Raw genomic sequence first — 23,440 nt, 5'->3', positions numbered from 1 at the left:
TTGTACTGTAATTCATTTAATATTGCTGAAAATGATTTATATATCTAAATCTTCTGCTATATTTATAAGACTTTGTTTTAATGTAAGCGATAACCTAAATAATAATCTCCCAGTTCCAGAAAAAAACGGATTAGTTTTTATCTTTAATGGATTTTGCGGATGTTTTTGTTTTTGCCATTCTCGGGTTCTTAATAATTCTTAGGCTTACGTTCGTTTACAGACTACGTGGTTCTGCAGTTACACTGTTCTGAATGTATGCGTGAATCTATCTGATCTGATCTCGTTTGATATCCCTATAGCTAGGACGAAGTGGGATTGGATTAAGGATTTTTGGAAGGGGTGCTGGCTGGCATCTTCGATCGACACAATAACAAAATGCATAAAGTTATACTAAACGATTTCTGTATAAAAAGGGACGACCTTAGAAACATAGAGCTTATAACTAAGTTTAAAAAGAGGCGAGTCGCATCCCGCAGATCGGAAGAGAACAACAACCAAGTTGGAGCCCTTGAAAAACCAGGCGCATATCGATTTTGTGTGACTCGAGACTAAGCGTACGAAAAAGACGTGGACAAAAGCGGGAGGATCTCAAGAGTTTAACCTTAAAAAGCTAATTAGAACTTAAAGCAATTACAATTACAGATTGCAGGGCGGGATAGCTATGAATGAAGTTACATACGGCCCGGTTTCCAGTTCCAAATCGATTCAATTTCAGAATTGAAACTGATATTTCACTTTACTACATATAATAAATTTAATTTGTGAACGATAATCAAAAGTATAGAATTTCTCATTTTCAAAAGAAGTGAAAACCTATTGATTCAATCTCCACCGAATAATGAGTTGGAAAAGGACACCTGGCCAATATAAGCGTTTGCTCAAAAGACAAAATCCAACAGTGGCTGCTCCGGCAATCAGAACTTTCGCAGGTCCAAGACGAAAACGCTGCCATCGGAGGCACTTGCGCCGACCTTAGTTCCCTTGGAGTTCCAGCAGACCTCGAAGATGCCGCCGGTGCCCTTGTAGCTGTGCACCAGCTGTCCTGTTTGCGTGCTCCAAATGTGGACGCACTTGTCGAAGCTGCCGGAGGCCAAGTGCTTGCCATCCGGACTGAAGGCCACCGAGTAGACTGGCTCCGTGTGCTTGGTCAGCGTGTGGATGCAGCTACCCCGTTCCACGTCCCACAGTCTTACCGTGGAATCGAACGAAGCCGAGGCGAGGATCAAGTTTGTGTTTGGATTATTGGTTCCCGGCCCCGTGGGCGACCACTTTATCGTGTAGATCTCCTTGGAGTGCGCCTGCAGATCGTGGCAGCAGCGATCCCGGTTCATGCTCCAGATCTTCAGGGTCATGTCATCGGAGCAGGACGCCAGAAGCTGGCCCTGCGGACACCACTTGATCGCATTTACCTCGTTTGTGTGTCCTTTGAAGGTCTTGATGGGTTCATTTACACCCAGCCTGCACACATGAATCCGCTGATCCGTACTGCACGAGGCGAAGGCCTGATTTGTCTGCCAGTCCACATCCAAGGCGGGAGCACTGTGGAAGGCGAATTGCTGCGTGCACTGACCCGTGGATGCGTCCCAGATAATCGTCGTCTTATCCACACCCGCCGAGAGGATGTAGTTGCCACACTTGTTCCACTTCAGCGCGAAGATTGGACCCTTGTGTTGGCCCAAAGTGGAGGCCAGCCGACCGTCAGTTTTCCATATCCGGGCGTAGCCATCGTAACTGCCGGTAGCGAGCAAGGAGCCATCGCACTGCGAAAGACGGTGAAAAAATAAAGATTAATTCGGTCCATGGAGAGTAACCGGACCCTCGACTTACATTCCAATCCAGAGAGGTAACATCCTTGTTGCTGGGCACCTCGGCGCCGCCCTTCTGTATGCAGTGTCTCAGAACCAACTGATTGGAGTTGGTGTTCGCATCGGACATGTCCCATATCCTGGCTGTGCTGTCTCCGGAACCACTTGCCAGTAGATCCCTGCTCGGATTCCAGGCGCAGATGAACACCTCGCTCTCGTGGCCGCGCAAAACTCGAGCCTTGGACTCGGGTATTTCGATGCTCTCGTCGATGTCCATGGGCACAAGGGCGGCGGGAGTTCCGGCGCCTCCGCCGGTGGACGACGAGATGGTTCCACTGGGCGCCGAGCTCTGAGCAGTGGACGAACCCGCCTGAACATTGTTCCCTTGGGCCCCCACGCGAATCGTGACCGCTCCACTAGGCGCCTTCGTTCCCGCTGTCGTCGATGCTCCTCCCGCTGCTGCTGCGTCGGAATTGGAGGTGGATACAGCGCCCCCAGCGGGCGTCACCCCGCTTGAGGGCTGCTCTACGCTGCTGGAGGTGCTGCTATTGCCATTTGTGGAAGTGGAGGAGGCTGCATCATCGGTGCTGGTGGCATTCGCATTTCCCGCATTGCCGCCAGATGAGCTGCCCGCCTCGTTGGAGTTCTTTGATTTCTGTTGAGCTCCACTCGCTGCTGTTGAATCTCCGGAAGCCGGGGTGCTTGTGCTATTGGCGCCCGTTGTACTCGCTGGATTGCCTCCAGCTCCATTGTTTCCAGCGAAAGTACTGCCAGTGTTGTTTGCCGTGTTCCCACTGGAGTCCACCTCGCTGGGCGTCTGATCTGTGGGCGTGCTGGTGCCCGTGGTGCTTCCGGTGGCCTTGTTTCCAGCTGCTGAGCCCGCTGCTCCGGTTCCCGGTTCGATTTTAATCTCTGGCTTGGCGTTGCTGTTCTGGTTGCCACCGGCGGGGGCGGAGGAGTCCACCGCGCCGGGTTTCCCCGGCTCCGTTTTCACAATGGGCTTGGGGGGCTTCACCTCTGGCATGACGGCGTCTATCAGCGAGAGTCCCTCGATGGGCCGCGCCACCTCGCCGTCCTCACCCACGCTCCACTCCACCTCGGTGTAGAGAAGGCCCTTCTGCAGAATGGTCAGCAAGGCGGCCGGCGGTACCAGGGCTCCATTGATATTGCTCTGCGAGATGTGCGACTCGATGCCAAACACATAGGCCGAGTGTAGAAAGCCTAGAAAACGCGGGGAATCCAGAAGTTTAAGGCGGGCTCTCTTCGTCCGATTGGGATGCGTTACTCACCCGACTCCTGCAGGTATCGGTAAACCAGGAAGTTCACCTCGTCGCTGGAAAAACTCATGGCTGCCCGCGGTTGGCGTTGGCTCCTGCTACTAGCTCACTCCAAAATCTCCAGTCCTCGATGCCAATTATGTTTTTGCGGTGCGAAAATCGGAACTCTGCTGCGTAACACATGCGTCTGCCTTCGGCACGCTATCACTTCCTCGCAAGCAGCGAAATCCGGAGAGGCACCTGGTCGTTGGGTCGGTCTGGTGGGTCCTGTGTTCTCAATTCTGCCAGTTCGCTGCTTGCCGCAGGAGCATTTCACATATTTTTCCACAAATAAAAACCACGAATCGAAAACGCGTTTCTGAAACGCGCAAAAAAATGGCGGAGTAATCGCATGGTGTGCGGTGTGCGGGGTGGCGCAGAGGTGTATTTTTTGTGACGACAAAACCTTTGCCAGGAAGATAACTAAAACCATGGATTCAAGAGGTTAAAATATATAGTTAACTTAAACATTTAAACTCCGACATATAGTTCAAAAATCTATTGAGCCAGTATCAAAAGTTTTTCTCGCACTTGTTCTTTTTGACTTTGTTTTGAAAGAAGGTCTTTTTATTTGTCACAATCTCATCTCAATAAATATTAAGGAGCTTTGGAAATATATTATTAATTTAATCAAACCTTTTGGTGTATTTTTTAATTATGTTCAATTGTCTTGTTTGTTTTACTTTTCTTTAATTATGTATTGTAATCATTATTTTATTTTGTTATTCATGGAGTGCCAACAAATAATTAAAATTATGAGATTTATGTTGAGCTATGACAGCTAGATGATGTTTTTCCAAATGGATTTATTTTATCAACTAAGTATAATTATTATAAGTTTTAACAATTTTATGAACTTTCTTATATAATAAAAAGACAGACGTGAATAATATGTTGGCAAAGTTACAGAAAGCAGCACTTGCAATTTGTGACGTCACACTGTTGTGCATCGCCCAGCCCTATCGCACCCAGCCCTGAACACCACGGTACTTGCAGTATGGAGGCCTCTCGCGCCAACGGTCACTCTAATCGTTCCGTTCCACCCGCGCCCGCTAGATGGCTCCACTCTCAGGCAGCGAGAGCGAAGAAAAATCAATAGAAATTTTCATTTTAGTGAATTGCCCAGCGCTCGGGAATAGTTAACAAACAAATTAGCGGCAAATCAGAGAGGCGAGGCGCCAGCCAGTTGGAGTTACGTAAAGTGCAGCACCCAGGACCAAACATTCCGCAGCCAACACCCCGGATTCCGGACTGCAGTTTCGATTGGAAGCGAAGCCAGCAACTCCAGAAATCTCCGATCTCCCCCGCTCCGCCGCAGAAATTCCGCAACGCCTGGCGATTTCGACCGCTGCGAGTGAAAAAATCGGAAAAGTAAGCCCCCAGAAGAATTCGGCATAATACGCCCATTAATGTTTAGTTTTCGGTGGCTTCTTTGGTGTTTTTTGGGCGAAACGCCTTCGTCATCCAGCGGGTGAAAAAGTGACGTGACATGAAGGCAAGAAAGAAGAGAAGCGCAGAGAGCGCAGTGAAAAACAGAAAATAAAACGAAACGGAAAGCGAAACAGAAAACAGAAACAGAAGCCGGTGGTCGTGCCGTCCAATATCAATCCAAAAGTAATGCCCAAGTGCACATCGCACTTCGCCAGGCGATAAAAAGTGGGCGAGAGCGAGGTCACAGACACAGAATCTTTATCAGCGTGCAAACGCTGCCAAGTTGCAAATAAATCGGTTGCCAAAAGTGCGGGGGCTCCACTTCCTCTCCCCCCGAAAATGTCAAAGTTCGCCAGGCATTAAGTGCACTGCGCGGAAAACTGAGATCGAAATACCCTGTGTAACTCGGTGATTAACTGTTCACAGATAAATATAAAGACACATTTCGTTTAAAGCTTTATCTGAGGTTCATACTGAGCGAAATAAATGGATACATATTTTGTGTTTAAAAGGCCGTGAGGTTTCATTTATGAAAAGTATCTTGGGAACACTCTAATAGAGATTTTGAGAATTGTGAAGTTTTGTTAAGATATTTATGATCAGCAAGATATTTCAAGGCTACAAGCTAATGCTATTGAAATTCAAAATTAATATAACTTTAATTATAAATACAATTACAATAAAATTTCCGCCCTTGGGTTTTTTTATTTAATAAAATATTGAAATCCAATAGTATTACTTATAAATCGATTATCTTTTCCATTTCAGGTCCCGCAGGACGGCAAAGATCCGGAGGAAGAGAGATATAGACGAACAGAGCAGAGAGCAGCTACTATATCTTCGGGTCCGACGTCGAGTTCGAGCGATAAGAACGCCTCGAGACTCGGCCGCCTTTTATCGACGATTTTCTTGCGCCCCCAGTTTGCATAAAACCAGCGAAAATTAACAAGCTAACTACCATGGCGCCGGTGCGGGGGGATGGCATGAGAGGCCTGGCCGTCTTTATATCGGATATAAGGAACTGTAAGTGCAGATCAGATCTCTTGGGTAACCACCATTAAATCCAATTGAGCGGGTCGCAACAAGAGATTTTCCATAGGGGCGGAATCAGCGCTATTTCTTGATCAATTACAGGAGCAGCGCACTCACAATAAAGTGGGGCGGCACAAAAACACACGCACAGTACACGCTCTGTAGGATGAATGTGTTTGGAGTACCACAAAAAATAGCTAAATAGAAGTAGTTAACTTAGTAACTTGAAATTGATTTGATTTAAAAGAGAACGTTAATCGTTTTGTAACGAATCAGTAAATTGTATACACGTGATATGGAGAAAGATATTTCCTAGTTAAGTAACTGCTAAGGGTTTTCCTGTTAAATATGAGTATTACTTGTTGGAGGTCTCACTGCAGTACCTTCAGACGCGTATCTGTGTGTGTGCCACCATCGCAATTGTCTGCCCGACGTTTCACTGTATGGCATTATCGTCACCGCTCGCTGTTTGCTATGTGCTTGGTTACTAGTTTCTGGTTTGTGGACAGCATGTCGGAGAGTCGAGGTTCCGCAGCGGATCGGTGACTGGTACTAATTGGCGCCTCTGTGAACCGGAGAAAACCCGCGACATGGAGAGAGCCGAAGAGTGTGAAGTCGGCTCTTCCATCGATCAAACATGGGGCAGAAAAGAAAGCCGAGCTTCCGCCGACGAATCGCTGTTGTTTTACTGTGAATCCCCTTTTTTGACCTTGACCCATTTTCCGTATTAATACTAATATCCACCCATTTCCAAACCAACCCACAGGTAAAAGCAAAGAGGCGGAGGTTAAACGCATAAACAAGGAGTTGGCCAATATACGGAGCAAATTCAAAGGAGACAAAACCCTCGACGGCTATCAGAAGAAGAAATATGTTTGCAAGCTGTTGTTCATCTTTCTCCTCGGCCATGACATCGACTTTGGCCACATGGAGGCGGTTAACCTGCTGTCCTCCAACAAATACTCAGAGAAGCAGATCGTGAGTACACCAAATAATTGCTTCAATAATCATGTTGTTATTCATCGAGTGAAAATAATTGGACTGGAAAGGGTCTGCTTTTGGCTAGACACAACAATTTTAATATTTCATGTGGCTTATGTTTACAAAAAAAGAGTTTAGAATAATATTGAAACATTTAACCTATTCTATGACTTTAAATAATGTATTTTCTTTTCATATTCCAGGGCTACTTGTTCATCTCGGTGTTGGTGAACACGAATAGCGACCTTATTCGGCTCATCATCCAGTCGATCAAGAATGATTTGCAGTCGCGCAATCCTGTGCACGTCAATCTGGCGTTGCAGTGCATCGCCAACATTGGCAGCCGGGACATGGCCGAGTCCTTTTCCAACGAGATACCCAAACTACTCGTCTCGGGCGACACCATGGATGTGGTGAAGCAGTCGGCGGCGCTGTGCCTGCTCCGCCTGTTCCGCTCCTCGCCGGACATCATTCCCGGCGGCGAGTGGACCTCGCGCATCATCCATTTGCTGAATGACCAGCACATGGGAGTGGTCACGGCAGCCACCTCGCTGATCGACGCCTTGGTGAAGCGTAATCCGGACGAGTACAAGGGTTGTGTAAATTTGGCTGTTTCTCGATTGTCCCGGATCGTAACAGCCAGCTACACGGATCTTCAGGTGGGAATTAGAGAATATAAAATAGAAAAGCCCTAATCCAATAAAATTTTCATCGCAGGATTACACTTACTACTTTGTGCCGGCTCCATGGCTATCCGTGAAACTTCTTCGGCTGCTGCAGAACTACAATCCGGTGACTGAAGAGGCGGGTGTGCGGGCTCGCTTAAACGAGACTCTGGAGACGATTCTGAACAAGGCGCAGGAGCCGCCCAAGAGCAAGAAGGTGCAGCACTCCAACGCCAAGAACGCCGTGCTCTTCGAGGCCATCAATCTGATCATTCACAGCGACAGTGAGCCGAACCTTCTGGTGCGCGCGTGCAACCAGTTGGGCCAGTTCCTTAGCAATCGGGAGACCAACTTGCGCTACTTGGCTCTGGAGTCCATGTGCCATTTGGCCACCTCGGAGTTCTCGCACGAGGAGGTCAAGAAGCACCAGGAAGTGGTCATCCTGTCGATGAAAATGGAGAAGGATGTGTCCGTACGCCAAATGGCGGTGGATCTTTTGTACGCCATGTGTGATCGTGGTAATGCTGAGGAGATTGTCCAGGAGATGCTCAACTATCTGGAGACGGCTGACTACTCTATTCGTGAGGAGATGGTGCTCAAGGTGGCCATTCTTGCCGAGAAGTACGCCACGGATTACACCTGGTATGTGGACGTGATCCTCAATCTAATCCGCATCGCTGGCGACTATGTGTCTGAGGAAGTGTGGTACCGCGTCATCCAGATCGTGATCAACCGCGAGGAGGTTCAGGGCTATGCCGCGAAGACCGTTTTTGAGGCGCTCCAGGCACCCGCTTGCCACGAGAACATGGTTAAAGTGGGCGGCTACATCTTGGGAGAGTTCGGTAACTTAATCGCCGGAGACTCGCGCTCCGCACCACTGGTGCAATTCAAGCTGCTGCACTCCAAGTACCATTTGTGCTCGCCGATGACGCGGGCCCTGCTCCTGTCCACGTACATCAAGTTTATCAACCTGTTCCCGGAGATTCGCACCAACATCCAGGATGTGTTCCGCCAGCACAGCAATCTTCGATCCGCAGATGCGGAATTGCAGCAGAGAGCCAGCGAGTATCTGCAGCTTAGCATCGTGGCATCGACGGATGTATTGGCCACCGTCCTGGAGGAGATGCCATCGTTCCCTGAGCGCGAGAGCTCCATTCTGGCAGTGCTGAAGAAGAAGAAGCCCGGGCGGGTGCCGGAGAACGAAATTCGCGAGTCGAAGAGCCCGGCTCCGTTGCCTTCTGCAGCGCAGAATAACGTGCACGTGAACAACTCGCACAGCAAGCTGAACAACAGCAACGCGAATACGGATCTGCTTGGACTGAGCACTCCGCCGTCAAATAATATTGGTGGTGGCAGTAACAGCAACAGCACGCTCATCGATGTGTTGGGCGACATGTACGGCAGCAACAGTAACAACAACTCGAGTGCCGTGTACAACACCAAGAAGTTCTTGTTCAAGAACAATGGTGTTCTGTTCGAGAACGAAATGCTGCAGATTGGCGTGAAGAGCGAGTTCCGCCAGAACCTGGGACGATTGGGCCTGTTCTACGGCAACAAGACACAGGTGCCCCTGACGGTAAGCAAAATTGGTTTTAAAAAATCTTCAAAACATTTATTTGTTTGCTTCCTCTGCAGAACTTTACGCCCGTGTTGCAATGGTCCGCCGAGGATGCGCTCAAGCTGAACGTGCAGATGAAGGTGGTGGAGCCGACCCTGGAGGCCGGCGCCCAAATCCAACAACTGCTAACTGCGGAGTGCATCGAGGATTACGCCGATGCGCCAACCATCGAGATCAGTTTCCGCTACAACGGCACCCAGCAGAAGTTCAGCATCAAACTGCCACTGAGCGTGAACAAGTTCTTCGAGCCTACCGAGATGAATGCCGAATCATTCTTTGCGCGATGGAAGAACCTTAGCGGGTAACTAAAGAGCTGCCTTCCCAAAATGTTGAGTATTAATAGTGTACTTTCAGGGAACAACAACGGTCACAGAAAGTGTTCAAGGCCGCCCAGCCACTGGATTTGGCCGGAGCCCGCAACAAGCTGATGGGTTTCGGTATGCAGCTGCTGGACCAGGTGGATCCCAATCCAGACAACATGGTCTGCGCAGGCATCATCCATACGCAATCGCAGCAGGTGGGCTGCCTGATGCGATTGGAGCCAAACAAGCAGGCTCAGGTGAGTGACTTGCAGCTATGTGTGTCAAAAATAGTACTTATTTTCTTCAACTTTCTATAGATGTTCCGACTGACCGTTAGGGCCAGCAAGGAAACCGTGACTCGGGAAATCTGCGACCTGCTGTCGGATCAGTTCTAAGCCACAACAATCATGGACGGGAGGGGTCGAGTTGGAGCTACGAAGCCATGGAGCCACGGCAACCACTTTACAATGCACAATCCCAATCACCTAGAGAAATATCAAAGCGAAATCGGTCCTCGAACTTTGCGCGTTTAGTTATGCCAGGCACACTCCTACTCTCTTCATAAGTACCTTTCATCTTCTCCAGCAGCGAGTTGCGGAGTGAGCTTTACCCACTGTCCTGTTTCCTGTTGATTTGAATATTATTTTTGTAAACCCACTCGTACTTTACCCATTTTCCACTATCATGCCCCTGCCCCAAGCCCCTAATCCGTATCAGAATTCTTTGTAAATGTTAAGCTCAAAAAGTTCATAGTAGAGAAACGAGAGAACATAATTAGATTATGTTGATATGTATGACAAATTATATATTGTTGCATCATTTCGAGGCAGTAGCAATTGGATATTATATACCTATACACAGATATACATTCATACAAACCACATACATATACCTAGTATATACGTCGTTGTAATAAAAACAGAAAACAATATAAAACAAAAGAGAAGCTTGCAAGGAAATTATTAAGATGCCTGCAAATGACAAGTATGCAAATCGTTATCTAAATATTTATACATATATTGATTAATGCAATTGCATAAAACGAAATTCATGTTTAATGTTTTTGATTGTGAAGATCTGACGAAGAGCCGCAGGAGCAGAAATCTCATTAAATAATAGACAAATAATTAGAGACGGATCAACTAGAAACTCCTTGATTAATCACTGTTGAGCAACTAAAAATTTATCGAAGATAGGAGCAAATCCAATTTTGAGGAAACGAAAGCTAAAAATTTAAAATATTATTACACTTATAGCAGAATTTTTCGATTGATCCTGGGTAATATTTCGTTTCGTATGTGTACCATAGATAAACTGAAGAGAACTACATGTTGTGCCGCTTCCTGGGAGGGAAAGCGATCTTTATAGCATCAAGTATTAACTTATCCGAAGCAGCAGCTGCAGCAAGCCATAAATCTGCTGATAACTCCTTCAGTTGCGAGGCGGCAGCCGATGAAGAACAAAGAATTGTAAACTAAAATATACATTATATAGATACTGATACTGAATACCGATAATGGAAATTGTCATCGTATACTTATTACCACTAAACTCTCAATCCTTTCGTATCAACCAATGTGCATGTCAGTTGGAAGTTGAAAGCATTTCCAAAGTGCAATAGTTAAATGTTACAAAATTCCACGAAGATTCCATTAAACACTCACAGACAAAACAAAAGCGACTACAACAGCAACAAGAACATAAACCACAACTACATATAGCAAATGCAGGAATTTAACTGTAAACGTAAACAAATATGTATTTAAATAAATAAATAAATATAAATTGAAACCACTTTTAAGAAGTTTTATAATGTTGCTACAGAATAGGGCACATTTGACATCTTTTTTATCATCTTTATTTAGAATAGTTCACGGGATAAAATAAGGTCTAACAATTATCTTAAACTCCACTTAAATCTCGTTCAATTTGAACCTGGCATTGATGTTCACTGAACTCAGTTCGGTGACCAGAAACTTGAAGGAGAAAGGAATCTCAATCATGGAAACGTTACTGTTGTCCCCGCACAAGCGACACGTATCCGGCTTCGAGGAAAGCACTCCCGTTTCGTTCCGCTTGACAATCTGCTGAAGCGGCGCTAGAATGGAACCACATTTGTGGCACACCAGCGTGTGTGTCTTATCCGAGTTGTGGAACAAACGGTCCTGCAGCAAGAAAGCGGCTCCGTGGGAGATCAAGGCATCGCGTTCCATCTCTCCGAACCTCACGCCGCCGCCTCGTTTTCTGCCCTTAATGGGCTGATGGGTACGAGCCTCCACCGCTCCCGTGGATCTCACCTGCCACTTGTCAAACACCATGTGCCGGAGACGCTGGTAATGGACCACTCCGAAGAATATATCCGCCGTCATTTCGCGGCCATCAACTCCGGAATACAGTCTCTCCGTTCCGTAGTAATTGTAGCCGCCAGCCTCCAGCACCTTGCCAAAGTAGTCAATAGCCGTGTTCTCCTCTGAAAAGCGGAAGGGAGTCGCATCGTAAACATCCCCGTTGATCGCAGCACCCTTTCCCGCCATCGTCTCGATCATCATGGCGATTGTCATACGGGAGGGGAAACCGTGGGGATTGAACACAATGTCTGGGATCAAGCCCGATTCCGTGAAGGGCAAGTCCTCGGCAGGATATTTTTGTGAGCAAATACCCTTTTGACCCGCTCGTGATGCAAACTTATCTCCGATCGTGGCGGGTCGAGGAATCCTCAGGGTAATGGCCACCGTTTTCTTGGGCGACAAATCAAAGCTCCCCAATTGTCGGACGCTCTCTACTGTGCAATCCTCCTTCTCGTCCATCTTTACAACTTTATAAGTGGCCACCTCTCCGTCAAAATAGCAGTACAACGGCGTCCCAAAGCTCAATTTGGAGCCAGGATGTGGAAGACCATCTGTATCTAGATATTTAACTAACTCCGGCATGTGCGGATGCCTGGCGAAGTAGCTGCTTTTCTTGTCCAGAGTCAGGAACTTCGTTTTATAAATACTACCATATGCAAATCCTCGTTCATAAGCTGCCTTGTTGATGATCATGGCGTCTTCCATATCGTAGCCCGTGTAGGAAATGACAGCTACTATAGCATTAGTTCCCATTGCAAAGTCATCCATCTGAATGTTGTCGTAGTGAACTGGGCGGAAGAGAGGAGTTGCCGGCGTCTGAAGGCGGTACAACTTATTGGCCGCTTGCTTGGGCCAATTTAAGCAGGGGGTTCCCATCGTTTGCTTTCCCATCTGACACTGGTACATGTTACGAGGTGATTGATTGTAATCCGGCATGGGAATCAAGTTGGCCAGGTTGCTCATGAAGTGCGTCTTGGCCAACTCCAGATGAGTGGTGAAATCTGGATACATCTCCTTAGGGTCGATGGCAATCTCCATGTACAGCTGCTCTAGCGTTCCAATGTACTCCACCCTCTTCCACTTCAGGTTCCAAACGGGCCTCATCATCCTGGCCGGTCCCGTCGAAAGGTAAAGTCCTGGGAACTGGCCGTTCTTCTTGAAGGGTATGAAGCCTATCTCCATCATCTGGGGAAGGGTTCCAAATATCTTTCCGTGGCGCAAATCGTCGACTATACTGGTGGCCTCTGATTGCAGAATGTGACCCAGGTGTTTGCCGTCCAGAAAGACCACGTACAATTTGACCCCCGGATCACTTTGGTTTGACAAGGGCATCATCCCCATATCTGACAGTTTTGCGGGAATGCTCTGATGAGGAGAAAGGTATTTGTTAACTGATCTGATGAATCCTAAACTTTAATGTTCTTACCGCCACTAGCTTGGGATCCGGACGCTTCGAAATCTCGCAGGTAAGTGTCAAATGATTGAGCAGGCCACATGGTGTGCCATCGGGAGTGTGTACTGGACAAATGAAGCCCCAAGCATCGGGGAGAAGCTGTCGCGCCTCCGTGGTCCTCATGGTTGTGAAATAGGAACCACGGTGGATGGCGCGGAAGTGGGACATGTAACGCATCCTGTTTATATTCTCCGCCATGATGACCAATCCACTATTTTGCATCAATCCCAGGCCAGTGCGACTGGCAATATTTCCAGTGGCTAGGAAGGACTCCATAGAGCGACCAATTCCGCCCGCTTGTTTCATGCACTGCGTCATCACGGCACTGGTCAGTAGGCCATCTGGGGTAGTCAGCTTCTTTTGGAGACAACGGCGGACTTGCAAGACCCAGGACTCCACTCGCTCACTTAAGTATTTCTGGTAGAGATGACCTGGCAGGAGCACTTCCTGCATCATCGCCGAATCGACGTTTTCCACTCTGTGTTTGCCCTGGGCGCATTGGAAAAGCTTCTGCACCATGAATACAATTAATTGGAACTTGTCCTCGTAGGTATCCAAGTGAATCATGACTCGCTCCCTGAGGATAAAGTCCGTGACATCCTCATCCGGTTGCCATTCCGGAACTTCCGGGAAGCGGGAACGGAAAAGATTGCCAATGAAGCTCCTGCACTGGGCGTGTGTGTAAACATTCTCGTTCTGTACTTCTCTTAGCATGCTCTGCACGCAGGATACATAGTACTGGTCGGATTCATAGCCTTGAACCAATCTGTTGTATATCTCTTCATCCGTATAATCCATCAGGCACTTGAGGATTAGGCAAACGGGTACGTAGGATAATCTTTTTACGTGGGAGAACATAAACTTGGCTGTTCCATTGTTTAAATAGTGGACTACATTACTCTGGGAAGATTCGTCCTCGCGGACTGTTTGCACTAGCACACCGATATCGCTGAAGTTCTGTCCACGATCCTTCCAGGACGAGCGCTTTATGCAGATAGGATGGTTTCTCCTGGTCATAATCAACATGCGCACGATCTTCTCGTTTCCTCGGATCACAAAGATTCCACCCCACTCGCTGTCGTGCTCTCCATGCTTCACCATGTCGGCCGGCGAAGCCAGTCCCAGATTGCAGGCCTTGGAGCGCAGCATAATGGGCACTTCACCCAGGTCCATATTTATGGGGCTCTTCTCCACGCCGTTGACACTCCAGCCCAATCGAGCCGAGCAGATGCCCGAGTAGGAGAGGTGCAGCTGCCTGGAGTCCGTGGGGTAAACCTCTCGGGTGCGCACGTCAATCACATCTGGAGGCACCTGTGGCTTCGATATCCAAATGGATTCCACCTTCAGTGAAATCTTTTCGCCGGCAGGACTCTGCCAGTGGGTGGGAATCATGTGCTTGGCCACGTGATCCAGGCCCACGGTCAACATCTCGTCGAAGGAATCCACATGGGGTGCTCCCAAGTTGGCCAAGTGCTGTGGTACAAATTCATTAGCATGCGAAGCGGTAGGTACTCAATTCTCACTTACCCTGCTCAGTTTTTTGGGTATCTTCTTGAATTCCGGCCGGGAATTGGTCAGCACCGGAGTGGTCTTCATTTGTTTCAGTTCCTCCAGCATTGTGTAGGTTTATTTTCTTACAAAACCACTAAAAAACAATTAAAACCCAAACGCTCTTCGCTGCACGTGGTGTTTTGAAATGAACCGGTTGTAATGTGAACCAGTCAGTGGTGAGATGGTTGGGATTCGGAACTAGTTTACAATTTATGTGAAACACCATATGAGTGTGAGATTTGTTTTGAATGTTCGATAAAATCGTAAGGTGTACTTTAACTAAAAATAATTTTAAAATGTGTATATCAAAAAGTATTTAATTATTATCAACCTAACAAAGCAAAAGATTTAATCCCGGTTCCAAAACAACTTTTGCTCATCTCTAGATAGCAGGGTTGCCAACTCGATTTTCGGAACTGCTGTTGTGCGCGCCTTAAAATGTTTCTTATCAGTGAAATTTCGAAATTTATCCGATTTGTGTGTTATTAAAGTGAAATGTATTTATAATGTGATGCAAATGATGACATATGCATATATATACATATGCTGGTCATCATCATGCATCGTGGAGCGTTTGGAGAGATATCCGGTAAGTATGACTTAACAACAGCGGAAATGGAAGTTTGCAACAGGATGTGAGGATGTGTCAACGTGTTGCTATTGCTAATGAAGTTGTTGCATTGTTGTCATCTACATAGGTCAAGACCCCCTCCCCGAAATATACTAGTCAATTTTGAGCTAGTATGCATTGATAAATAGCATGTCCTGGAGACTGCAATGGAAAAATGTGAAATGTTTAGAAAGCTTACCCTTACTTGAAGGTATTTCTTACTCTCGTTAAAGCCAGTTTGATTTGCTGCGTATGGCGCAGTCTGCTTTACACTGCATTGTCCTTGGACAACTTTTTAACTTTGACTTTCGGCACAAGTTATTCTAATTAACCGCAGGCTCCGGAAGCTGTCTAAAAGCATATAGCCGTATATGGTTAGCCGGCTCTCAGGATAATGAAGCTTCAGCTGAAACTTCCTTTTGGGCTATTAAACCAGCCGGCGAAGAAGATGGAACCTGACCGAAATGGAAAATTGCTGCCAACTTGAGACATACTCTTGAAATTTATACCTAGAGTTACAAAAAAAAAGGCAAAATATTCAAAAAAAGACAAAAATAACATTAAGTATACAAAAAATATCATACATTAAAATTAATTTATCGTTAATATTCATTTAAATGATTTTTTAATTTTGATTAGAAACCCAATTTATAAAAGATATCTAACGCTTAACGTTATATGCCCTTAATTAGTTCTAGGTGGATTAATTTTGCATGCAGGAAGTGAGAGTCAAGGAAGTTCGACTACTTCACACAAACAAAAAACAAGGACAAATCTGAGGAGCTGCTTTTGTACCAAATGAACAGGGTGAGGGCCTCAATCTGAGCCCAGTCACTCCGGTTTATTATTCCATTATAATGAACACAATGCATTTTCTTGCAACTTTTTCCGGGCACACTGTCCTTGGTTCTCGGTTCTCGTATCCTTGCAACTTGCAACTTTCGCTGCACATTTGCCTGTGTGCAATCTCTGTGAAAGTTGAGGGCGTGGTTGGGGGTTCAACTTTTGCAAGGCGCTTCAAGTTTTCAGCTGGATTTTTTGCCCCTTTTGAGTCGCTACAAACAACAGGGAAAACCAGAACTGAGAGGCAGAGAGAGGCACCATGGCAAATTGCATTGTTGATTTTCATTTTCAAGCCTGGCGACACTTTGCCAAATGTGTGCTTCCTCTATCATCCTGCCTTTTTCCCCCAGAAAAACCCCCGCGTCCTTGGTTCGGAGTCATTGCTGCGTGTTTCCCACTTTTCAAATGCGAGCACTGGAGACAAAAAAAAAAAAAACAGGATGCCGGCGTAGCCAGTGCAAAAATCAGCTAGAAAATGCATTTTCATTTGAAACTTTTCCGCGGAACTTTTCCACTGGGTTTGGGATCCCACGCACCCTTTGCCACCATCACAAATTGGTTAATAAAGGTCCACAGATGAATTCTCTTTAAGGGAGAGATAATGGTCAAAACTTTGTTAAAACGAAATCGAGGATATACGACCATCAAGTGCTTATAACCTGGAAAAAATGGTACCCACCAAATATTGTGACAATCTTTAGCCAATACAATTATTAATGTTTTTAAGAACGCAAAAAATATATTTTTCAGGGTCATTGTGCTGCGTATGTGGATCACTAAAATATGTGTACTGTTGGATTTGTTCAGTATTTAATTAGAAAGTGGAAGTTAACGTTTTACTGGTAACTCTAAACATTGCACAGACTAACCCAATAGTCTATAAGCAATAATATTTCTAAGGTTTCTTAATTCACCACTTATATTTGCCTGAAGTTTAAGTTCTGAACAACATCCTTTTCAAAATATTGAAGATCAATGACCTTGTAAGTGTTGCGGATCTGTCTCTGGCAGCTCTTGACAATTGTTCATGATCTTCATTTTCTTGACAGGTGATGTGGCAAGAGTTTTGTTTTGATTTGCCCATTAGTCATAATTAAAATGACGCGTGGGTCTAAATTTAAACTCTTTCATGTGACACGTTCTCCTAATTAAAATGTGCATCAACTAAGAACAATAATTAAGAGTTTCGGGGGAAAGGGTCCTGAGAAGACTCTCGGTCCAATTCTGAGACCCTAAACATAAGGAAAGTATTTCTAATGCACAAACAAAACATTTTATGCGAGAGTTCTCGCCGAGAGAATACGAAATCGTGTGGGACAGGAGAGACCATAGTGGGTTAAAAATAGCAGAATCTATTCGATGTTTTCTCAGTTTTTCCCGAGCTGGCCAACCGAAAAGTTGCGTTCGACCGTCGAACGGATAGAAATTAGAATCGAAAAAATTTTCCAACCTCGCGAATACATATAGATCTTTATCATATGTATACTAGATCATTACTTTAGTTACTTTTTGTTACTTTTCGTTATTAGTGAAGTGAAAGCTTAAGCTTAACTAATTGTACCTAAAATCGAGACATTACTTTCTCGAACATCCTTGGTTCAAAAAGTAAAAGTCAATAAATAATTGCGAAATCGGAAATCTCATGTGCTATCGTCGCACACACATATACACCCAGATATTTTCCCTGCCCTAGTATTGGTATACCATATCAATTGAAAGCGATCGGTGGATCGGTGGACCGTTGGATCATTGGGTTTTCTTTGTGCCGACAAAGAGTCTTTCTCTAGAAGAAAAGTCGCATTAAAGCGAATCGTAAATTTAACGCTCGCAAGGCGAAGGCCCACAGACCATCCCATCGCGACTCGTCATCTGTATCTGCATCGGTAAACAGATCATCACAACCGCATACCACAGCCCGTTCGCCTTTGTTCTCTTGGGGAAAATGGGAAATGCCGAGTCCACTCAGTCTGCAGATGATACGCAGATGCAGGTGCAGCAGGCCACCGATGACGAGCCCTGGTGGAACAACATCGAGCACGAGAATCTGGTTCTGGAGCAGGCCCCTCAGGCCCCAACTACAGCTGCAAAAAGAACCGAGGAGGAGGAACCCCCCAAAAATAGAAAGGAAAATCGAAAGACTCTAGTTGCCGTTCAAATGGAGGAAAAAGCGAACGATTCTCCGGAAAAAGAACAGAGCCTCGAGGAGTTCAGAGAAGAACTTCGTCAGAAGAGGGAAGTTCGGCAAAATGCTGTGCAGGACATGAGAGATGAAATTGCTAGTCTTAAAAAGCAACTGGCCAAGGAGCAAGCAGAAAACCGACGTTTAAGGAAAGAAGAAGGTGCGGAGGATCAAACTCAGATTCAGGATGCCAGCTTGGATACTCCTAGTAGACCTGATTCGGATCCAGATGATGAGAATCCCAGTTCCAGGAGTCGCCATGCCAATATCGAACTGGCCAGCGCCCAGTTGGCCTTGCAGCAAGCTCAGGCCGAGAATCTGTCGTTGCGCGGGGAGGTGGAGGTGGTTCAACGCCAGGTGGGAACCCTCAAGGAAGTCATATCCTGCTGCAAGCAAATGCTGAGTGTCAAGGAGGAGCAGTGTGCTCAGGTGAGCTAAAGGAATATTCGTAAAAATTGTATTACTTATTGATTTGTTTTTGTATTCCCAGCTCAAGATGAAACTCACGCAAATCGAGAACTCCTTCAGCGAGCGGGAAATGAAGATTATGTCCAATAATCTCCGCCAGGAGTACGAACGCCAACTGGTGAACATCCGCCAGTTGAGGCAACTTTATGAGGAGCGACAGAGGGTGGCAGCTGCCGAGTACGAGAATCTGCAGCGTTTGATCTCGATCAAGAGGGATGAACTCACGGCCGAACAGGAGAAGTGAGTAAATACTTCAGTGTTATACCACCCACTTTACAACTTTCTTTCTACTAAAGAACAAAAAACTTCGAGGAACGCAACCAGAGCCTCTTGAAGGAGGTGGAGACGGCCAATGAGGAGCTGGCCAAGCTTCGGGAGGAGTGCAGCGAGCACAAGTTCGAGAAGCGGCTACTCAGTGAGCAAGTGGGAGCAGTCAACATGGTGAGTGGATCTGGGATAGTAGCCCCACATTCCCCAGTAACATCCATACCCTCTTCTAGCTCTTCAGCCAGCTGATTATGGGTTTCAATGGCGAAAGCAACATGGACATCGATCGCGTCAATCGAATGCTGGAGGAGAACCGACAGCTGCTCAATCAAATGACCCAAGCAGAGGGCAACTGCAGCGATGGTGCCACTCTGCCCAAGCTGCTTTTTGACCTTGTGGAGCAGGCCACTGCTCATGGGGATTCCGCCGGGGAATCAGACAAAAGTCGCAGCGCCACGCCCACTCCCACAAATGAGGACACCACGGACTGTTGTCAACCGGGAGAGGGAGGAGGAGCAGAAGTCATCAAAAAATACCGGAAAAGGAGTTCGGGTGACGGTGCGGGTGTGGATGTGGACGGCACTGCGGCTTCGTTAAAAAGCCATGAGCCCGAAATTATGGGAAAAGTTGCCTCGGCCCAAGAAATCATTGGCAACTTGCCAAAAGTTTGGAAAGTGTTGATGGAGCTCTTGAGCCACCACAAAATCGAGCGCGTGCAGTTCGAGGAGCTGCCATCCTGCAGTGGGAGTGCGACCTCAAGTGCGGCCTCCTCCGCATCCTCCTCCGCAGCCCGTGCTCCTGGCAAGGACGAGGACGAGTCCCACCGCAAGCCACCGGAGCTTAGCGTCAGCAAGACCTACATCAAACTGAAGGTGAGCCCAAGTTGCCAAGTTCCAGTTACTACACTGAGCGGAACAATTTAAGAATGAGTATTTCAGAAGTAATTTAGGGGTTCCTTTCATTGAATCTTCTGGTTACATAGGAAGTTTTAGGTATCTCTAATATTATATAGTTTTTTTTAATAGAAGTCCATTTATAATATTATTTTGATAAATAATATAAAATCAATATTATATTATATATTATCAAAATAATTATAAAAATAATATTATTATATTATTTTGGTTAGATTTTTCCCGGTCTAGTTGGAGCTCCTCCAACTGTTCCTTCCTTCTTTCAAGTGCTGCGGACAATCGGGCTTGTTAGTTGTCGTATCCGGTTTGCTGATGAAGTGCAGCCTGCCAGGGAGACCCACCCTCACCCATCCGCCTCCGAGTCTCCCTCTTCATGGCGCTCCGTCTGTGGCTGTTGCAAAGTTTTGCATTATTCACTTAAGCGCTTTATTTAGTCTAGTGCCGAGCGAGCGGCCGAGCACGAGCATCTTCATTATTGCTGACGTCCTACCGAGCATCGATGTAGAAAGGACGTGGATGTGGATGTGGAAGTGCATCGGCAAAGTGGGTGGGTCCTTGGGGCAAGGTCCTGGCAGCCGAGTCCGTTGTTGTGCACATAATTGAATTTATCGGTCAGTTGCCGTTGGCACAGAACATGTTGCATATTGCTACCCTTGAATAGGGGCTATTTCAATTAGGTTTTGGAGCTGGTCAGGTATTCTTTTTAATCCCAAGGATCTAGTTTTGTGATGCGAGAAAACATTGACTTTCATTTTTTGAGCTCTTAGAGCAATGCAAAGCTGAAATACAATGTCACCTCTTTAAGTGATTCTAAGGATATACTTCCCTTCCTTAAACTTATCCCTCCGTTGTTGGTTTTACCCAAACTCTAATTGAGCAAAAAGTTCGGTCATCTACCGATAGAGCACTTTAGAAGTTTTCATTTCAGACCAACTCCCCATTTAAGTAGCGTCGAAAAACTAAACCCTCTGCCCTCTTACAGGACCTCATCCTGGAGAAGAAGTCGCTGGTAAAGGAGACCAACCGTCTGAAAACCCTCAACAGCCACCTGGACTACCGCCTCAACCAGCAGGAGAAGCGGCTAAGTGGGGTGAGCCTGGAGCTAACCAAAACCTGGCACCTGGTTGGCAAGATGCAGCGCCAGCACCGCCAACTCCACACCCAGGAGCAGATCCTGCGCTATCAATTGCAGCAGAAGAGGCGTCTCTTGAGCGAGCTCAAGGATGAGCTGGAGTACTGCCGCAGGAAGTGGGCATTGGCCAGGGCGAAGAACGACGAGAGCCAGGAGCAGTGTGACGAGTGGCGAAAGGAGTTTGCCAGGAGAAAGTTAGAGGACGCGAATCACTCGGCGGAGAGTGGCTACAGCGATTCTGGACCTCAGTCCGATGAGGAGCGGGATGTTCTAAGAGCTGATCTAGGTACTGTAGTGCCCGTGGAGGCCCCTACTTCGTCGGCAGTGTGTCGCAGGAAGCTCCTCAGGGATCAATTCGAACACACACGCAAGATTAAGCGGATGCAGAGCACTTCGCCTGGTCGTCAGGGACTCGCAGGCGAGGAGGATGAGTCCGAGGATATAGTTTTGCGCTGGAACAGTGCTCCACCGACTTGTGGCTGGAGGGAAGATGCTACGTATTCCGCAGGAGAAGAAGGCGGAGAAGAGGAGGAGGAGGAGCATCAGGAAAATGGGGCGCATGGGGGTCTTCCAAAAGCGCCTCACAGCTCCAGGAGCAGGCAAAGAATTCAAGCAGGCTCAAGTGGAACCTCTGGCACAGCCAGTCGCATCCAGAAGCTAGAGGAGCAGTGCAAAAACCTCATCCAGCAAGTCCTGGAAACCTCCGGCAATCGTGAGCGCCTCGAGATTCAGTTGTGCCAGTTCCAGGATGACATTTCTCCCGCCCAGCACGCTGTCCCACTGGAGGAATTCATTAACAGGAAGCGTATGGAGCGAATGACCAGGGCCAGTTCGGCACCAGCCACCGGAAGCCTTACTCCCCGAGAGGAAGAGTACACCAGAAAAAGATCTGAGCGATTGGGTCGTTTGGAGGAGGAGTCGCGCCAGCTGATGTCCAGGATTAAGCGCACTGCCGACCGCGGCCAATACCTCAAAAAATCTCTAGACAGGATTAGAAGAGCACCCAGTCGAGAGGCGAGCTTTGAAAGTAACACTGAGGAGGAATCAGCCCTTCCGGCATCCAAAACCGAAACCCCTCCAGATGTATCTCCACTAACCGCTGAGGAAGAAGAATATACATCCAGAAGGGCAGCGCGAATTCAGCGACTGGAGGAGGAGAGTCGGCAGTTGATATCGCAGCTATCAAGGAACACAGAACGAGGGGAAAACTTGTCGACAAAGCTGGACACCTTACATGAACAGCATAGTCCGAACCCTCAGACGGAGCAGGTTGAAAGCTCCGCCAGCATCTCGCAAACTGTGGAGCAACGATTGGAGGACATTGAGAGGGTTTCGGCAAATAGAGCCGAACGTCTCCGATTGCTGGAAGTACAGGGAAATGAACTGATTGCCAGGTTAAGCTCCACATCGGAAAGGGGAACCGCCATGATCAACAGGATTGCGGAAAGGGAAGCTACTCGGCGACAGGAGGCAGAACTTGTGGAGCAAACGGTGCCGACGGAAGAAGCCACCACTTCCGTTAACTCCATAGCCAGCACTAGGATTGTCGGTGAGCCGGAGGAGGAAGTCGAGGGAGCAGGTTGTTGTGTAACCGTCACCACCACCTCCAGTCAGTTGGCACTAAAACTACAATCCACGGGAGCCATCCCCAAGAACACTACGATGAGGGGCAGACCCCAATCGCAGTTGTGTGCTGCCGCGCGACAGGACGATGCAGTCAAGAAGAGATCTTCTGGAAAGGAAGCTGTCGAGAAGGAGGCACCCGAAACGCTTGAGGACATGGTGCAGAGACTAAGGGCACTGCCTTTCCCAGGGAAAACTCAGGAAAATGAGTCTGTGGAATCGGAAAACAAAGGAGGACAGAACTCCTTGGAGACCCTTAATCTTCAGGATGTCAAGAACCAAGAAGAAAAGATTCGGGAAGAAGAAATTGACGATCAAGAGTCTGAAGAATCTCCAGCGGAAAAACTGGAGGAGTGGAAACAAACGGATGAGGAACACTGAAAGATGTTCACTAGAATTACCTACGACTACCAGAACTCGCTGATAAAACTGCTAGGACCAGTAAATAAACACATACAGCTGTTGTTCTTTGTAATAAATAAATATATATTTTTTGATGTCTGTATAATTTATAGCGACTATTTCTACATTTTATATTGAGTTGCTCCATTTTTTTAATTTTCTTAATCAGTATATGGGAAAAAATAAAGATATATTGGAAATAAGGTGATTTCTTTAAACCAACAGAATACTTTCAAGTTTAATTAAACAGATTTGCCGAATTTAAGAAAATCCCGAAACCCAATTCATTTGCATATGCGATTTTCGTGCAGACAAGTCTCATTATTTCACTCTGTTATAAAGAATCGTAATCCGTTTGGAGCGACCCCACACTTTGAGGCATATATCACTAATCAGTAGGGAAAGTGTCTCCTCCGGGATGCCTTATCCTTCCCTTGAAGGAGCGGACACGGACTGGCTTCTCTTTCCGGGGGACTTATGTGCCCTCTTAGCCACGCACG

At 46.9% G+C, this 23,440-nt stretch overlaps 4 protein-coding genes across 4 annotated transcripts; 2 read left to right on the top strand and 2 right to left on the bottom strand.

Moving 5' to 3' along the window:
* Positions 1–729: 729 nt before the first annotated feature.
* ebi (transducin beta like ebi) lies at positions 730–3,469 on the bottom strand. Its single transcript, XM_017089301.4, has 3 exons — positions 3,095–3,469; positions 1,828–3,026; positions 730–1,760 (listed from the first exon to the last, which is right to left on the bottom strand). The coding sequence occupies exons 1-3, from the start codon at positions 3,150–3,152 to the stop codon at positions 915–917; spliced, it is 2,103 nt and encodes a 700-aa protein (XP_016944790.1). The 5' UTR covers positions 3,153–3,469; the 3' UTR covers positions 730–914.
* Positions 3,470–4,160: 691 nt separating this feature from the next.
* Positions 4,161–10,944, top strand: AP-2alpha (adaptor protein complex 2, subunit alpha). Its single transcript, XM_017089276.4, has 8 exons — positions 4,161–4,492; positions 5,321–5,575; positions 6,351–6,562; positions 6,769–7,224; positions 7,283–8,806; positions 8,866–9,149; positions 9,203–9,407; positions 9,468–10,944. Exons 2-8 carry the CDS (start codon positions 5,512–5,514, stop codon positions 9,543–9,545), a joined length of 2,823 nt encoding a protein of 940 aa, XP_016944765.1. The 5' UTR covers positions 4,161–4,492; positions 5,321–5,511; the 3' UTR covers positions 9,546–10,944.
* Positions 10,884–14,656, bottom strand: Polr1B (RNA polymerase I subunit Rpl135). The gene is made up of 3 exons (XM_017089211.4): positions 14,479–14,656; positions 12,925–14,424; positions 10,884–12,863 (listed from the first exon to the last, which is right to left on the bottom strand). The coding sequence occupies exons 1-3, from the start codon at positions 14,566–14,568 to the stop codon at positions 11,064–11,066; spliced, it is 3,390 nt and encodes a 1,129-aa protein (XP_016944700.2). The 5' UTR covers positions 14,569–14,656; the 3' UTR covers positions 10,884–11,063.
* Positions 14,657–17,328: 2,672 nt separating this feature from the next.
* Positions 17,329–23,046, top strand: LOC108020631 (myosin heavy chain, skeletal muscle). Its single transcript, XM_017089022.4, has 5 exons — positions 17,329–18,563; positions 18,625–18,842; positions 18,899–19,043; positions 19,103–19,741; positions 20,766–23,046. Exons 1-5 carry the CDS (start codon positions 17,898–17,900, stop codon positions 22,917–22,919), a joined length of 3,822 nt encoding a protein of 1,273 aa, XP_016944511.2. The 5' UTR covers positions 17,329–17,897; the 3' UTR covers positions 22,920–23,046.
* The last annotated feature ends 394 nt before the right edge of the window (positions 23,047–23,440 follow it).

This window comes from Drosophila suzukii, chromosome 2L (assembly GCF_043229965.1).
Source record: "Drosophila suzukii chromosome 2L, CBGP_Dsuzu_IsoJpt1.0, whole genome shotgun sequence".
Lineage (NCBI taxonomy): Eukaryota > Metazoa > Arthropoda > Insecta > Diptera > Drosophilidae > Drosophila > Drosophila suzukii.
Note: the sequence above shows the minus strand (reverse complement) of the source record. Positions and strands in the feature narration are given on the sequence as shown.

Coding starts and splice junctions, on each gene's coding strand:
- ebi (XM_017089301.4), bottom strand. CDS start 3,152: ATGAGTTTTTCCAGCGACGAGGTGAACTTCCTGGTTTACCGATACCTG. Junction 3,027..3,094: donor CCGATACCTGCAGGAGTCGG/GTGAGTAACGCA, acceptor CGCGTTTTCTAG/GCTTTCTACACTCGGCCTAT. Junction 1,761..1,827: donor TTACCTCTCTGGATTGGAAT/GTAAGTCGAGGG, acceptor CGTCTTTCGCAG/TGCGATGGCTCCTTGCTCGC.
- AP-2alpha (XM_017089276.4), top strand. CDS start 5,512: ATGGCGCCGGTGCGGGGGGATGGCATGAGAGGCCTGGCCGTCTTTATA. Junction 6,563..6,768: donor AATACTCAGAGAAGCAGATC/GTGAGTACACCA, acceptor TTCATATTCCAG/GGCTACTTGTTCATCTCGGT. Junction 9,408..9,467: donor AGCCAAACAAGCAGGCTCAG/GTGAGTGACTTG, acceptor AACTTTCTATAG/ATGTTCCGACTGACCGTTAG.
- Polr1B (XM_017089211.4), bottom strand. CDS start 14,568: ATGCTGGAGGAACTGAAACAAATGAAGACCACTCCGGTGCTGACCAAT. Junction 14,425..14,478: donor TACCCAAAAAACTGAGCAGG/GTAAGTGAGAAT, acceptor TTTGTACCACAG/CACTTGGCCAACTTGGGAGC. Junction 12,864..12,924: donor CGGATCCCAAGCTAGTGGCG/GTAAGAACATTA, acceptor TCTCCTCATCAG/AGCATTCCCGCAAAACTGTC.
- LOC108020631 (XM_017089022.4), top strand. CDS start 17,898: ATGGGAAATGCCGAGTCCACTCAGTCTGCAGATGATACGCAGATGCAG. Junction 18,564..18,624: donor AGGAGGAGCAGTGTGCTCAG/GTGAGCTAAAGG, acceptor TTGTATTCCCAG/CTCAAGATGAAACTCACGCA. Junction 19,044..19,102: donor AAGTGGGAGCAGTCAACATG/GTGAGTGGATCT, acceptor ACCCTCTTCTAG/CTCTTCAGCCAGCTGATTAT.